Below are 13118 nucleotides of genomic sequence, written 5' to 3'. Positions count from 1 at the left end.
GAAGGAGGGAAGGAGTGAGGTGCAGTGAGGAGTGATATAAAGGAGTGAAAAGCCTGGGCTCAGGATAAAGCTCCCTTGAGTTCAAGCCCTGGTTCTGCCACTTACTAACTGTGAGCTTGGGAAAATTGATCTTTTAGACCTCTGTTTTTCTTCAGTTATCAAGTGGTGATAATAAAAGGATCTACTGGTGAGTTTGTTATGAAGTTTAGATGAGATGTCCCATATACTGGGGCGCCTGGGCGGCTTAGTCAGTTGGGTGTCTGACTAGAGCTCAGGTCATGATCTCACAGTTTGCGGATTCAAACCCTGAGTCAGGCTCTGTGCAGACAGCTCGGAGCCTGGAGCCTGCTTCAAATTCTAGGTCTCTCTCTCTCTCTCTCTCTCTCTCTCTCTCTCTTCTCTCTCTCTCCTTCTGCTTGCTTGCTTTCTCTCAAAAATAAATTTAAAAACATTAAAAAATAAAAAATACATGAGATGTCCCATAAAATACACATAGCCCAGTGACTAGCATGTAATCAGAGCATAATAAATAGTAGCTTCTTACTACTCTATTACTTGTGTGTCTTTTTTTTTTTTTAATAGTATCTTTAATGCTTATTCTTGAAAGCAAGAAAGAGATAGCGAGTGAGAGAAAGTTGGGGAGGGGCAGAGAGAGAGGGAGACACAGAATATGAAGTAGGCTCCAGGCTCTGAGCAGTCAGCACAGAGCCCGACACAGGGCTCAAACCCACAAATCGTGAGATCATGACCTAAGCCAAAGTCGGACGCTCAACCAACTGAGCCACCCAGGCACTCCTACTTGTGTGTCTTATTGTTAATTTTAACCAATGAAGAAGCAAAGGTTCAATGTCACACATATGTTGTATGCACTGTTTTCCCCTCTGCCTATGGGATACGCCAGTATAAATCCTTCTAGAACACCCGTGAGCCACAATACAGCCTTGTATTCTCATTTCAGGGTGAAATACTAAAAAGCCATCTCCATGTCCCTGCTTCTCAGATATGATTAGATTTTAACGTTTTATTATGTAAACATTTAGCATCTAACATTGGACATCCAAAAGCAGCGTCAGTTTTTCTCATGGTTATTCTTATGTTTAATAAAGGTCATAATCTAAGTTATAAGAAGATACGAATGTAACTCTCCCAGTGAGACTCAAAGCTAGTAACTTTTTCCTCCCATCATTTGGCTTTTCTTTGTGTAAAAACTTAAAATGCCGGTCACCACTCCTCTGTAATTAAATGTGGTGTGAGCTACCCTGTCCTATGAAGGGAGGCATGCCCCACCTGAGCACCCGATAATCATTGGATTTGGGGAAGGAAAAGGAGGAGATCATAACCTGCAGAGTTACTAGGGTTTTCTTTGATGGGGATTTTGATGTATAAACATACAGAAGTTTGGGGCGCCTGGGTGGCTCAGTCCGTTAAGTGACCCACTTCAGGTCATGATCTTGCGGTCCGTGGGTTTAAGCCCCACGTTGGGCTCTGTGCTGACAGCTCAGAGCCTGGAGCCTGCTTCCGATTCTGTGTCTCCCCTTCTCTCTGCCCTCCCTTGCTCATGCTCTGGTCTCTCTCTCAAAAATAAATAAACATTTAAAAAGTTTTGAAAATATACAAAAGTTTTACCGGTAGATCGGAGACGTTTCATTTACAACAGGACGTTATCAAGATTAGGTGACCCTTGGAAGTAAAGTATTCATGCCCTAAATGCCCAGGAGAACCTCCCCCAGAGCACACACAGGTGGGTTTTATTTGTCACGCCTGCAACCTGAAGCATCAACAGGCCATCAGGGGGCTGCCGCCTGCTGAGCCCTTTTCTGCTACAAACATGGCCCACTAAAGTAGCTCCGAAGCAGGTTGATCGTGGAGAGAAAAATGCCAATCTAACCCATTTGCTGTTGATTTCTTAAGCAGATTCAGGCACACAGGATGAAGCTCAGCTTTTGCAGGAATGGTTTAAGCTGGTTCTGGAGAAGAATAAATTAATGCGATATGAGTCGGAGCTACTGATCATGTAAGTAAGGCAACAGAGATAACAGTGAGTCCTAAAAGCAAAGGGGGTGGGAGTGGGGTGGCTCACCCTCCCAGGTTGAAGTCCCAGGAATTTTCCTCCTTGTGCATACAGAATTGTGATTGAGGCAAATTGATATTTGATGCCTTGCATATCATGCTGGCATTAGTGCAGAGAATCTTTGATTGTCTGTTCCCTCTGTGGAGTCCTATGGATAAAACAGACCTCAGGTGATGGGTCTGGAGCTAGAGAGCATTTGGAGAAGGTACTTTCAATCCATCCTTGTCCCCCAGACCAGTGTGTGGGGGCACCTGCAGTCACACCCCTGCAATAGGGAAGCTTATGTCTGGAAAGGGCTTGGGGGGAATCTACCTGGCCACTTCCTTGTGGCTTTAACATACAAAGACTGAGACCTCTCTGACTGTCCTCTCTGAATGAGAGGTTGCAGCCTGGTGGGAGACCAGAAAGCAGAGGTGGATGTCACCACTCTCTGAAAGAGTTGAGGGTCACTCAGCTAGCATGTGGACATATCTTTTGGAGGTAACCGCTCAACCCACTATTCTAACCAGACCCCAGAATTAAACATACTCATCTGTGTAGTTACAGAAAGTAATGGACCCACTTGATTCTTAGGGGTAAGGCTTTTACCCTAGACCAGTAGATCTTAACTGGGGGCAGTTTTGCCCCCCAGAGGGTATTCAACAATGTCTGGAGGCATTTTTGGTTGTCACACCTAGAAGGTGCTACCTATATGTAGCGAACAGAGGCCAAGAGTAGCACTTAACATTCCACAATGCACAGGAGGCCCTGTCTCCCCCCACCAACCAGTGGTGTAAAACGCCAATAGTATCAAGATTGAGAAATCTTGCCATAGACCTATGGCAAGGCTCAGAGTCATCAAGAACAGAGGTCTGCAGCAGGCAAGCTAGTCCCAGGAGAAAAAGGGTGTGAGCCAAGTTCACCAAGTCTCTTCCCAAATTTACCTCTCCCAGGGTGAGAGTGAGTAGGAGTGGAGCTTGGGGATGGAGGCTGGGAGTTCTACTCATTGAGCTTCATGGACATGGAAGGAAAGTCCAGGAATGGGGAAGAAAGTGTCCTCCTTAGTAATTATTTTTTCTATCACTATTTCTGAAGTTGATACACATGCTGAGACTCAGAGCAACACTTATCCATGCCCACCTGACTGCAAAGCCTTTTTCCCTCAACCATACTATCTGCCCATGGACCAGATCTGAATTACAAAGTTCATTTGACAAAAATGTACCCAGCACATTCTGTGTGCCAGGAACTGCTGGAACTGTGGAAATAAAATGAGTGAGGCCACAGTCCCTGTCTTCTCGGATATCGTGGTGTTAGGGGAGACAGACATGCGAACACATAGCATGCTAGCAATAAGAAAACATGGCAAAAGTTCCATGGAAGTTTGTAGAAGGAGCATTCAGCACATGGGCTCTACCTGTAGGAGTCTAGAAGGCAATGGTGGCTGCTGTTGTTGCTCAGTGACTGGCTTCCCTAGGTAGTCTGCTGCTAGGGGGAATCTTCTGCTCTGAAAGAGGCCAGAGGGAGGAACTTAGGTATCTGAGCTGGACAAAAGTAGGTAGAAGCTCTGTAAAAGGATAGGTTTTTGTTTAAAGGAAAGACTTGGTTGAACAGAGAGAACCATCTTAGATAACTGACTTGGGTGCTTTGGGAAAGCAGATGCCAAGACAAGATTAGAAGTCCAAGAAATGTACTGGGATAAAAGGAAATGGGAGGGAGAGTAAGAGGCAAGGCTACCGACCCTCTGTGGTCCTGAAAGGAGAGGGGGAGGAAGGAGAATTGGGCAGAGGAGCCTCAGAGGACCCTGCAGCCCTGAGAACATCTCAGCCAGGCCAGAGGGAGAACCAGAGCAGAGATGCCATCAGAGGAGTCCAGCTCCAGTACCACCGCTGTGCTCTGACATTGGCTGGGAGCTGCATGGGGACAGTGTGGCCAAAGCATGACACTGATTGGATTCTGCCCCAGCAGTCAGCTCACTGTACTCTGCCCAGAAAGTTCTCTCTTAATGGAAGTCTTGAGTGGTGCACTTCCATTGGCTATCAGAGTGGGCCAAGAGAAGTTCAGGGTCAGTAACAAAGGGTAGAATATTGAACATGGCAGAGACCTTGACTCAGGTAGTAGTAAAAATGAGGGCAGCAACAACAGGGCATAGCAAAGTATAGCAGATACCCACGCACACTGGGTAGGGCTGGAAGGGAAGCCGCCACAATGTCAAACTCAGGGACCTATTCTCAGCCCTCACCCTCTTCAATGTCTCTGTAGCAATGAATACCCTCAACCTCTCTTCCCTCTCAAAACTTTCTCCTCTTGGTTTCTGTGATGCTGCATTTCTTGTTTTGATTGCTTTTCCAAGCTTTGATTGCTTCCTCCCTGGTTATATCTCTTTTGCTTGGCTTCTAGATGTAGGCATTTCCAAACTCTTGTTTTCCATTTTTCTTTCTCTATAGTCTTCCTCTTAGGGATCATATGACTTACCTACCATCTCTGATCCCTGTGACATCTGTTTGTGGTCCTCATTCTCCTAAGAACTCCAGAGTTGGGCTCCCAAAACTCTGGGGAACCTCCACATTACACATGGCCTAGCATCTGGGCATCTTGCACATACATGGGATACACATGGAATATCCCCAGGCATTGAAAAGTTGAGAGAACTCCAAACTGACCTGCACTGAGAACTAACTTTACTTATTGACTTTGTGGCTCCTACTTGTGGAAACACAGAGACCCCAAGCATCACTGAGTCTTCTTCTCAGATCTCCTACAACCAGATGGACAGCTGTCTGAGTTTTATTGCCTTCACTGGGACAAAATGGCTCCATCCTGCCTCCTCCTCCTTGTATTGCTCTTTATCACAATCAGAGATTTGGGAGTTGTTAGAGGCCATACTTGAAGTCCTTTTGCTCCCCAAAAAGAAAAGATTTTTAGATTGTCATTGCTTCTCTCCTGGATTATACTAGTCACCTCTCAACGATGCATCCCCAAAGGGTGGCCTCAATAGCCTTCCAAACACCCAGGGAGATCACATCACAACCCTCAGCTACTCCATCGTCTCTGGGGCTTAGCATATCCCAGCAGTCCTTCTGGGATCCTTCAGTGACCCCAGCAGTAGCAGACCTTTCCATTTAGAGATATTTCAAGATCCCAATTTTAATGAGAAAAAAAAAAGGCAGTAGTTACAGTCAGTGAGCTTATGTTTCTAGGCAGATCTTCAGTATTTACAAGGTTTGAACATTTTTCTCATCTCCAGGGCCCAAGAATTAGAATTGGAAGATCATCAAAGCAGACTGGAACAGAAATTAAGAGAAAAAATGCTCAAGGAGGGTGAGTACGATGATATGTTTTAGGCCCTTGTTAAAGATATTTTTCCCCAGAAATGCACTTGGCACAGAGCTCACTGCACATCCCAGAGTGGGATGCTCTTCCTGTCTTGTGCAAGCAGCCTGGAGGCAGAGAGGGAGGCTAGACAGGCAGAAACTCACCACCTGCATAGCAAGTTGCTTCTGGCTTTGTTCACGTGGGCTATAAGGGCAACATTTTACTCCATCCCATGAGCTAACAGAACAGAATCGTTCACTCGCTTCCCCACATATTCAGTTAAAAAGGATTTGCTGAGAGTCTAGTGTGGGTTTGGCATAGAAGAGCACCCCTGCCTTATGGTCTCACTGGGGAGGCCCACGTGCAAACCAGTGTTTGTTGTACAGTGAGATAAGGCCCAGGACACAGGTGCTTTAGGAACACCAAGGAAGGTGAGCCTAGTTCTGCCAGGCACCAGAGATGGTACAGGAAACACCCTTCCCAGTATGGGCCAGACCAGATCAATACAGATGAGAAAAGAATTTCCACCACAAAGGTGGGAGAGTTGAAATAAATTCAGTTGGCACGCTCTATTGATTTATGTATTCACTGGTTGCAGCCCCATAAGATACTGTTTTGTGGCCGTGTGTTCAGAGGACCATATCCATGCATGGCTTTCCTACACTTAGGTCTAGGTCTAAATGGACAAGTACAACAATTGCTTTACACCTCATGGACTAAACATACCTACCTACGGGGTTGCCTGGTACAGGGCAAGCCCCTAGTAAATTTTAGACATCATCTTCATGATTGTTTTTACTTAGGCATTTTATCCCCATTTTACAGTTTACAAAACCAAGTCTCAGAACTTAAAAAGCACGCTCAAGATAACTAGTGAGAGGGCTAAGATTCAGCAACAGACTACCAAAGAGAGTCTCCTATTCTTTCCCACATTGTAACGATATGTAGACTTTCTTTATAGCAACAAAAATTCTATTTGTAACAAAATCTTTATAGCGCTGCACTGTATAGAACAGATAGAAGGGCTATACATCATTTTTATTTGTCGGAAGGGCTCAGATGAGTCCGTTGATGACAGGCCAACATTGAGAGAGGAATGTTTTATTTTTCTGTGTTGATTATCAACACTGGAATATACCCAGATTATCAAACCATAGGAGAAGGAGGAGTTAAGATGGTGGAGAAGTAGGGGTACTCTGGGTTTTCCTCATCCCTCAAACACAGCTGTATTGAGGTCAGATGACTTGAACAATCAGGAAATTAATCGATGGAGTGGCAGAAGGATCTCCACGGTTGGAGGGAGACAGCATGCCAGGTACAAGGTGCGTGTACATGAACTAGGGGAGAAAGAAACAGCAGTACCACAGAATGGAGGGAACCCCTTCCATGGAGAGAGAAGGAGAAAGAAAGAGATAGGGAATGAGAGAGTATGATAGCAGGTTTGCACAAGAGGAGATATCACTCTGGACCATGAAATGGGGAGCAAGAAGTACTAAGTGTGGCAGGCTTTTTTTTTTCTTAATTTAAATACAAGTTAGTTAATGGGGCGCCTGGGTGGCTTAGTCGGTTAAGCATCCGACTTTCACTTAGGTCATGATCTCGTGGTTCGTGGGTTCGAGCCCCGCGTCAGGCTTTGTGCTGACTGCCAGCTCAGAGCCTGGAGCTTGTTTCATTCACTCTGTGACTCCCTCTCTCTCTGACCCTCCCCTGCTCATGCTGTCTCTCTCTCTCTCCTAGAAATAAATAAAACATTAAAAAAAAATTAAAAAAAAATAAATAAATACAAGTTAGTTAACATATAGCTAAAAATAGTTTCAGGAGTAGAATTTAGTGATTCATCACTTACATATAATACCCAGTGCTCATCCCAACAAGTGCCCTCCTTAATGCCCATCACCCATCTAGCCCATCCCCCCACCCACCTCCCCTCCAGCAACCCTCGGTTTGTTCTCTGTATTTAAGAGTCTCTTATGGTTTGCCTCCCCCTCTGTTTTTACCTTACTTTGCCTTCCCTTCCCTATGTTCATCTGTTGTGTTTCTTAAATTCCACATATTAGTGAAATCTTATGATTTCTGTCTTTCTCTGACTGACTTATTTTGCGTAGCATAAATAACACACTCTAGTTCCATCCAGCTTATTGCAAATGGCAAGAGTTCGTTCTATTTCAGCGCTGAGTAATATTCCAGTGTGTGTGTGTGTGTGTGTGTGTGTGTGTGTGTGTGTACACACCCCACATCTTCTTTATCCATTCATCAGTCGATGGGCATTTGGGCTCTCTCCATAATTTGTCTATTGTTGATAACGCTGCTATAAACATCGGGCTGTGTGTGCCCCTTCAAATCAGCATTTTTGTATCCTTTGGATAAATATCTAGCAGTGCAGTTGCTGGGTCTCAGTAGTTCTATTTTTAATTTTTTGAGGAAGCTCCATTCTGTTTCCCAGAGTGGCTGCACCAGTTTACATTCCCACCAATAGTGTACAAGTACTCCCCTTTCTCCATATCCTCACCACCATCTTTCGTTTCCTGAGTTGTTAATTGTAGCCATTCTGAACAGGTGTGAGGTGGTATCTCACTGTGGTTGTGATATGCATGTCCTTGATGATGAGTAGTGTTGAGCATCTTTTCATGTGTCTCTTAGCCATCTGGATGTCTTCTTTGGAAAAGTGTCTGTTCATGTCATCTGCCTATTTCTTCACCGGATTATGTAGTTTTTGGGTGTTGAGTTTGATAAGTTCTTTATAGATTTTGGATGCTAACCTTTTATTTAATGTTTATTTTTGAGAGAGAGAGAGAGGGAGAGAGCGGTAGAAGAGGGGCAGAGACAGAGACAGAGACAAAGACAGAGGATCAGAGGATCTGCACTGACAGCAGTGAGCCCGATGTGGGGCTCAGACTCACAAGCTGTGAGATCATGACCTGAGCTAAGTCAGAAGCTTAACCACCTGAGCCACACAGGTGCCCCCTGAATGCTAACCTTTTATCCAATATGTCATTTGCAAATATCTTCTCCCATTCCGTCAGTTGTCTTTTTAGTGTTGCTGATTGTTTGCTTTGCTGTGCAGAAGCTTTTTATCTTGATGAAGTCCCAATGGTTCATTTTTGCTTTTTGTCTCCCTTGCTTCTGGAGACATGTCTCATAAGAAGTTGTTGCAGCTGAGGTCAAAGAGGTCACTGCCTGTTTTCTCCTGTAGGATTTTGATGGTTTCTTGTCTTACATTTAGTCCTTCTTCCATTTTGAGTTTATTTTTGTGTATGGTGTGAGAAAGTGGTCCAGGTTCATTCTTCTGCCTGTCGCTGTCCAGTTTTCCCAACACCATTTGCTGAAGAAACTGTCCTTTTTCCATTGGATATTCTTTTCTGTTTCTTTGAAGATTAGTTGCTCATGTAGTTGTGGGCCCATTTCTGGGTTCTCTATTCTGTTACAGGGACTTACATGTCTGTTTTTGCGCCACTACCATCCTGTCTTGATAACTACAGGTTTGTATTGTACCTTGAAGTCGAGAATTGTGATTCCTGCAGCTTTGCTATTCTTTTTCAAGACTGTGTTGGCTATTTAGAGGCTTTTATGGTTCCATACAAATTTTAAGATTGTTTGTTCTAGCTCTGTGAAAAATGCTGACAGTATTTTGCTAGGGATTGCATTAAATGTATACATTGTTTTGGGTAATATAGACATTTTAACAATATTTGTTCTTACAATCCATGAGCATGAAATGTTTTTGCATTTTTTGGGTTCCTCTTCAGTTTCTTTGATAAGTGGTCTATAGTTTTCAGCATACAAATCTTTTACTTCTTTGGTTACCTCTGATTGCTGAATCTAGGACTTAAATTACTATGTTGAACAACAGCGGTGGGTGAGAATGGACATCCCTGCTGTGTTCCTCAGCAATCAGACAACAAAAAGAAAAAAAAGGCATCCAAATTGGCAAAGAAGAAATCAAATTTCACCCTTCACAGATGATATTATACTCTACATGGAAAACCCAAAAAACTCCACCAAAAAAACTGCTAGAACTGATAAATGAATTCACCAAAGTTGCAGGATATAAAAACCAACATACAGAAATGTGTTGCATTTCTTTATACTAATAAGCAGCAGAAAGAGAAATCGAGGAATTTATCCCATTTACAACTGCACCAAAACCCATAAGATACAGGATAAACCTAACCAAAGTAGTGAAAGATCTGTACCCTGAAAACTATAGAAAGCTTATGAAAGGCAAGGGAGACAAAAAGCAAAAATGAACCATTGGAACTTCATCAAGATAAAAGCTTCTGCACAGCAAAGCAAACAATCAGCAACACTAAAAAGACAACTGACGGAATGGGAGAAGATATTTGCAAATGACATATTGGATAAAAGGTTAGCATTCAGGGGGCACCTGTGTGGCTCAGGTGGTTAAGCTTCTGACTTAGCTCAGGTCATGATCTCACAGCTTATGAGTCTGAGCCCCACATCGGGCTCACTGCTGTCAGTGCAGATCCTCTGATCCTCTGTCTCTGTCTGTCTCTGCCCCTCTTCTACCACTCTCTCTCTCTCTCANAAGGCAAAGTAAGGTAAAAACAGAGGGGGAGGCAAACCATAAGAGACTCTTAAATACAGAGAACAAACCGAGGGTTGCTGGAGGGGAGGTGGGTGGGGGGATGGGCTAGATGGGTGATGGGCATTAAGGAGGGCACTTGTTGGGATGAGCACTGGGTATTATATGTAAGTGATGAATCACTAGATTCTACTACTGAAACCAATACTTCACTAACCAACCTGAATTTAAATAAGTTAATTAAAAAATTCAAAAGAAAAACTGAGAATGAAATCTGATTTATACATCAAATAAGTTAAGTTTGCTCTGTTTCTGGATAGTAAAATAAAAACCACCAACAGACCCCATTAGCCATCTTTGAACCTTTTTTTAAAAAGTTTTACTAAAGAGTGAGGATCACACACATCTTCAGTCCCCTTAGCTGATCTTCCATAAAAGCCCTAGCCCACTACTTAACAAGAAAGAGAAAAAAGGAACTTTATTTATCCTCTCTAGTAGACACGGTCTGATGCAATAATTTAAAGAGTCCCTGTAGAAATGCTTAGTCTCTTTGGGATGAAAAAGTTCAGCCTTGGAGGTGGCCACCTTTTTCTTCTGCTTTTCTCCCTAGAGACAGGTAATAAGGAGAGGCAGGTTTTGTGACTTCCCAGCGTTAGGCATCTGTGTTCGTTGCTCTGATTCACTGAGTCCCCACCCAGCTGTGTCCCATCATCCAATTGCCACTCTCTCCGCTGGTGTTTGCAGCTGAGATGTGCGGCTGGCATTGTCCACAGTCTGGTCACTCCTCAACAAGCCTGCACCCTGGTGGCTGTCCCTGGCTTCCTCAGGCTCACCTCAGCACATCCTCCATTCACCTTGGCCAGACAGTCTCCACCATGGGACCACGTCACGCCTCATCATGGCGGAGCCCTCTGGGAGGCTCACTGACCACTCACCTTTGGCAGCTCTAGGGCTGGTGCCACTCTTAGGCCCCACCCGTGCCACACACAGCAGGTTGCGATCCGGGGAGCCACAGTCAGACCTTTCTCTGCCCAACCACAACATACCGCCCCGTGTGTATGATAAGGCACCCTTCCAGCTGGCTTCTTCCCAGAATTCCAAACAAGCGGGAGGGTAGGAATCCTTTGGCCCCCAGTGTTCCCATCAAATGGTATGACATGTCCTGGCCCAGAATAGAGAGGCTGGAGCACAGGGCTCTTCCCTCTGCTTCTAACCTTCTCTCTCCCATATAACACGAAGTACCAAGCAAATGATGCTTCTCGATCTCCCTTTTGTCATATATGCCTTCTTCCTGACCCTGTCCTCTGAACTAAACCTGATGTGAGAAACAGTGGCCCTTCTCTGCGCCAGGATCAGGCTCGCCACCTAGTCCCTGGTATGTTAAAGAGAAGGGGCTTAGGTATTTTTAAAGTCATCTCCCAAGGCAACAATCCGGTTGGCAAGACTTAAATCTGCCTTAAAATCCAGTTTGATTGTCAGAAAATCATTACTACCTGTTTCTTACCCTTTCCCTCCCTCTTATAGCGATCTTATGTCCCCCAGGCAATGGGACGCATCAGGCCAATTAGGAAGAAGTTCTTGAACTCGTAAGACAAAAGGGAAAACATGTTCCGCAGTCTGGAGACACCATCCCATCGGCCACCCAGAGCCTTATTTTGCTTCTGCCTGGTCTTGACTCAAAGGGCTGTGATGTGACATTAACTGCAAATAAAAAAAAAAAAAAGATTCTTGTCTTTGAAGTCATAGCCCCCGATGCAGACAGTTTACTTAGAAACTTTTCACATAGATTCCTTTGTTGCGGTTGAGACATGTTCAGGGAAAACAGCCTTTTTGTTGTTTTGTTGGTTTATTTTTATTTTTATTAATTAATTAATTTATTTTTTGCAAGGGAGGGGAGGCTTGGGGACTCTGTCGGGCCTGGCTGATATTCTTTTCCTCACAAAGGGATTTCCCCGTTTGCTTTGTATATACTCTCAAGATGAAAACTGAGCTGACTGCAGCACAAAGCACCCTCCTTGCTAATCTGTGGCTTCGAGAGAGTTCCCTGGTGTTAAATTCATTTCCTTGTTTTCTCCATGGAAATTAGAAGGCAGAACAAGTCCAAAACAATCAAGGACGCCGGTGCCAAGAGCTCTCCCTTGGCCTGAATGTTACCTGAGGCCCAATGCTTGTCATTTTGTTTTGTTTTGTTTTATTTTTTCAGAAAGAGCCAGAAAGATGAGAATGATCAGAATGAGGAGCAAAAAATACTCAGCGAGATGATGCAAGTAATTGAACAAAGGGACAGACTCGTGGACTCCTTAGAGGAGCAGCGCATCAGAGAAAAGGCGGAAGACCAGCACTTTGAAAGCTTCATATTCTCCAGGGGCTGTCAGCTGAGCAGGACGTGAGCAGCCCAAGGCGCTCCCCCCCAGATGCTGGTTGAGGGTCAGGCCAGGCACACCTCACTCACTCACGGCTCCTTTCGTAGGATCTGCCATACGTGAAACTTAAGTGACACCCTACTGAGATTTCTTCTTAAAAATTCTCCCATATGGAGTACAGCTGCCTGAGACCCTTTCAGAAATTATAATGAAGACTATACAAAGATGGTTAGGGAATTGGCAGTCACCTTGGTAAGGTCTCACACTGGAGGTGACCTTGGCAGATGACCAGCATTGTTTTCCCCGGAAAGTGACACAGGAATCAACTTGCCTGCTGTGTTTTTGTTTTTTTTTTTTTTCACGTATCTCCCCAGTTCATTGAGTTACACATCTTAAGATTTTTAAAAAGCTGCCTTTTCATTCGTATATCCATATTTGCCTTTTTTTTTCATGGATGACCGGTTTCCAAATGTCAGAAAGAAGCAGCCGCGGATTAAAGATTAGGTTAATATTTAAATTGTGTTTGCAGAGAAAGAGGAGAAACCTTGAGATTACTGATTACATAAAGCAAACATCTCTTATAGCAGGTGTTAATTCAATCCAGGGTGAATTTAATTTACCAATTGTATTTATAAGCCTTAATATAATATACATAAGCAATGAGAGTTTAATACAACATTTGAGCCTTAATTTTATTTTAAAAAAAATAGAGAAAGAAGGAAATCAAACTTTTAACTTCATACCGGCAAGACTGTTAGCGTTCACCAAATACTGCCGGCTTAGAAAAGCCTTTGTTCTCAGAGTCCTCTCCTTACTGTCCCTGGAACGTAGTGAAAAGTATTGCTAG

General features: G+C 44.0%; 1 protein-coding gene across 1 annotated transcript in view; it reads left to right on the top strand.

The window, feature by feature from the left end:
- LOC144229124 (F-actin-monooxygenase MICAL2-like) overlaps positions 1–12580 on the top strand; it is a 52937-nt gene extending 40357 nt beyond the window's left edge. Inside the window, exons 5-7 of the mRNA XM_077761077.1 lie at positions 1915–2014; positions 5298–5375; positions 12118–12580. Of these exons, the coding sequence (XP_077617203.1) occupies positions 1915–2014; positions 5298–5375; positions 12118–12298 (359 nt within the window). The 3' untranslated portion in view covers positions 12299–12580. The remainder of the gene's footprint in view (positions 1–1914; positions 2015–5297; positions 5376–12117) is intronic.
- Positions 12581–13118: the final 538 nt, after the last annotated feature.

The sequence above is a fragment of the Crocuta crocuta genome, unplaced genomic scaffold (assembly GCF_008692635.1).
Source record: "Crocuta crocuta isolate KB4526 unplaced genomic scaffold, BGI_CrCroc_1.0 scaffold233, whole genome shotgun sequence".
Classification (NCBI taxonomy): Eukaryota; Metazoa; Chordata; class Mammalia; order Carnivora; family Hyaenidae; genus Crocuta; species Crocuta crocuta.
Note: the sequence above shows the minus strand (reverse complement) of the source record. Positions and strands in the feature narration are given on the sequence as shown.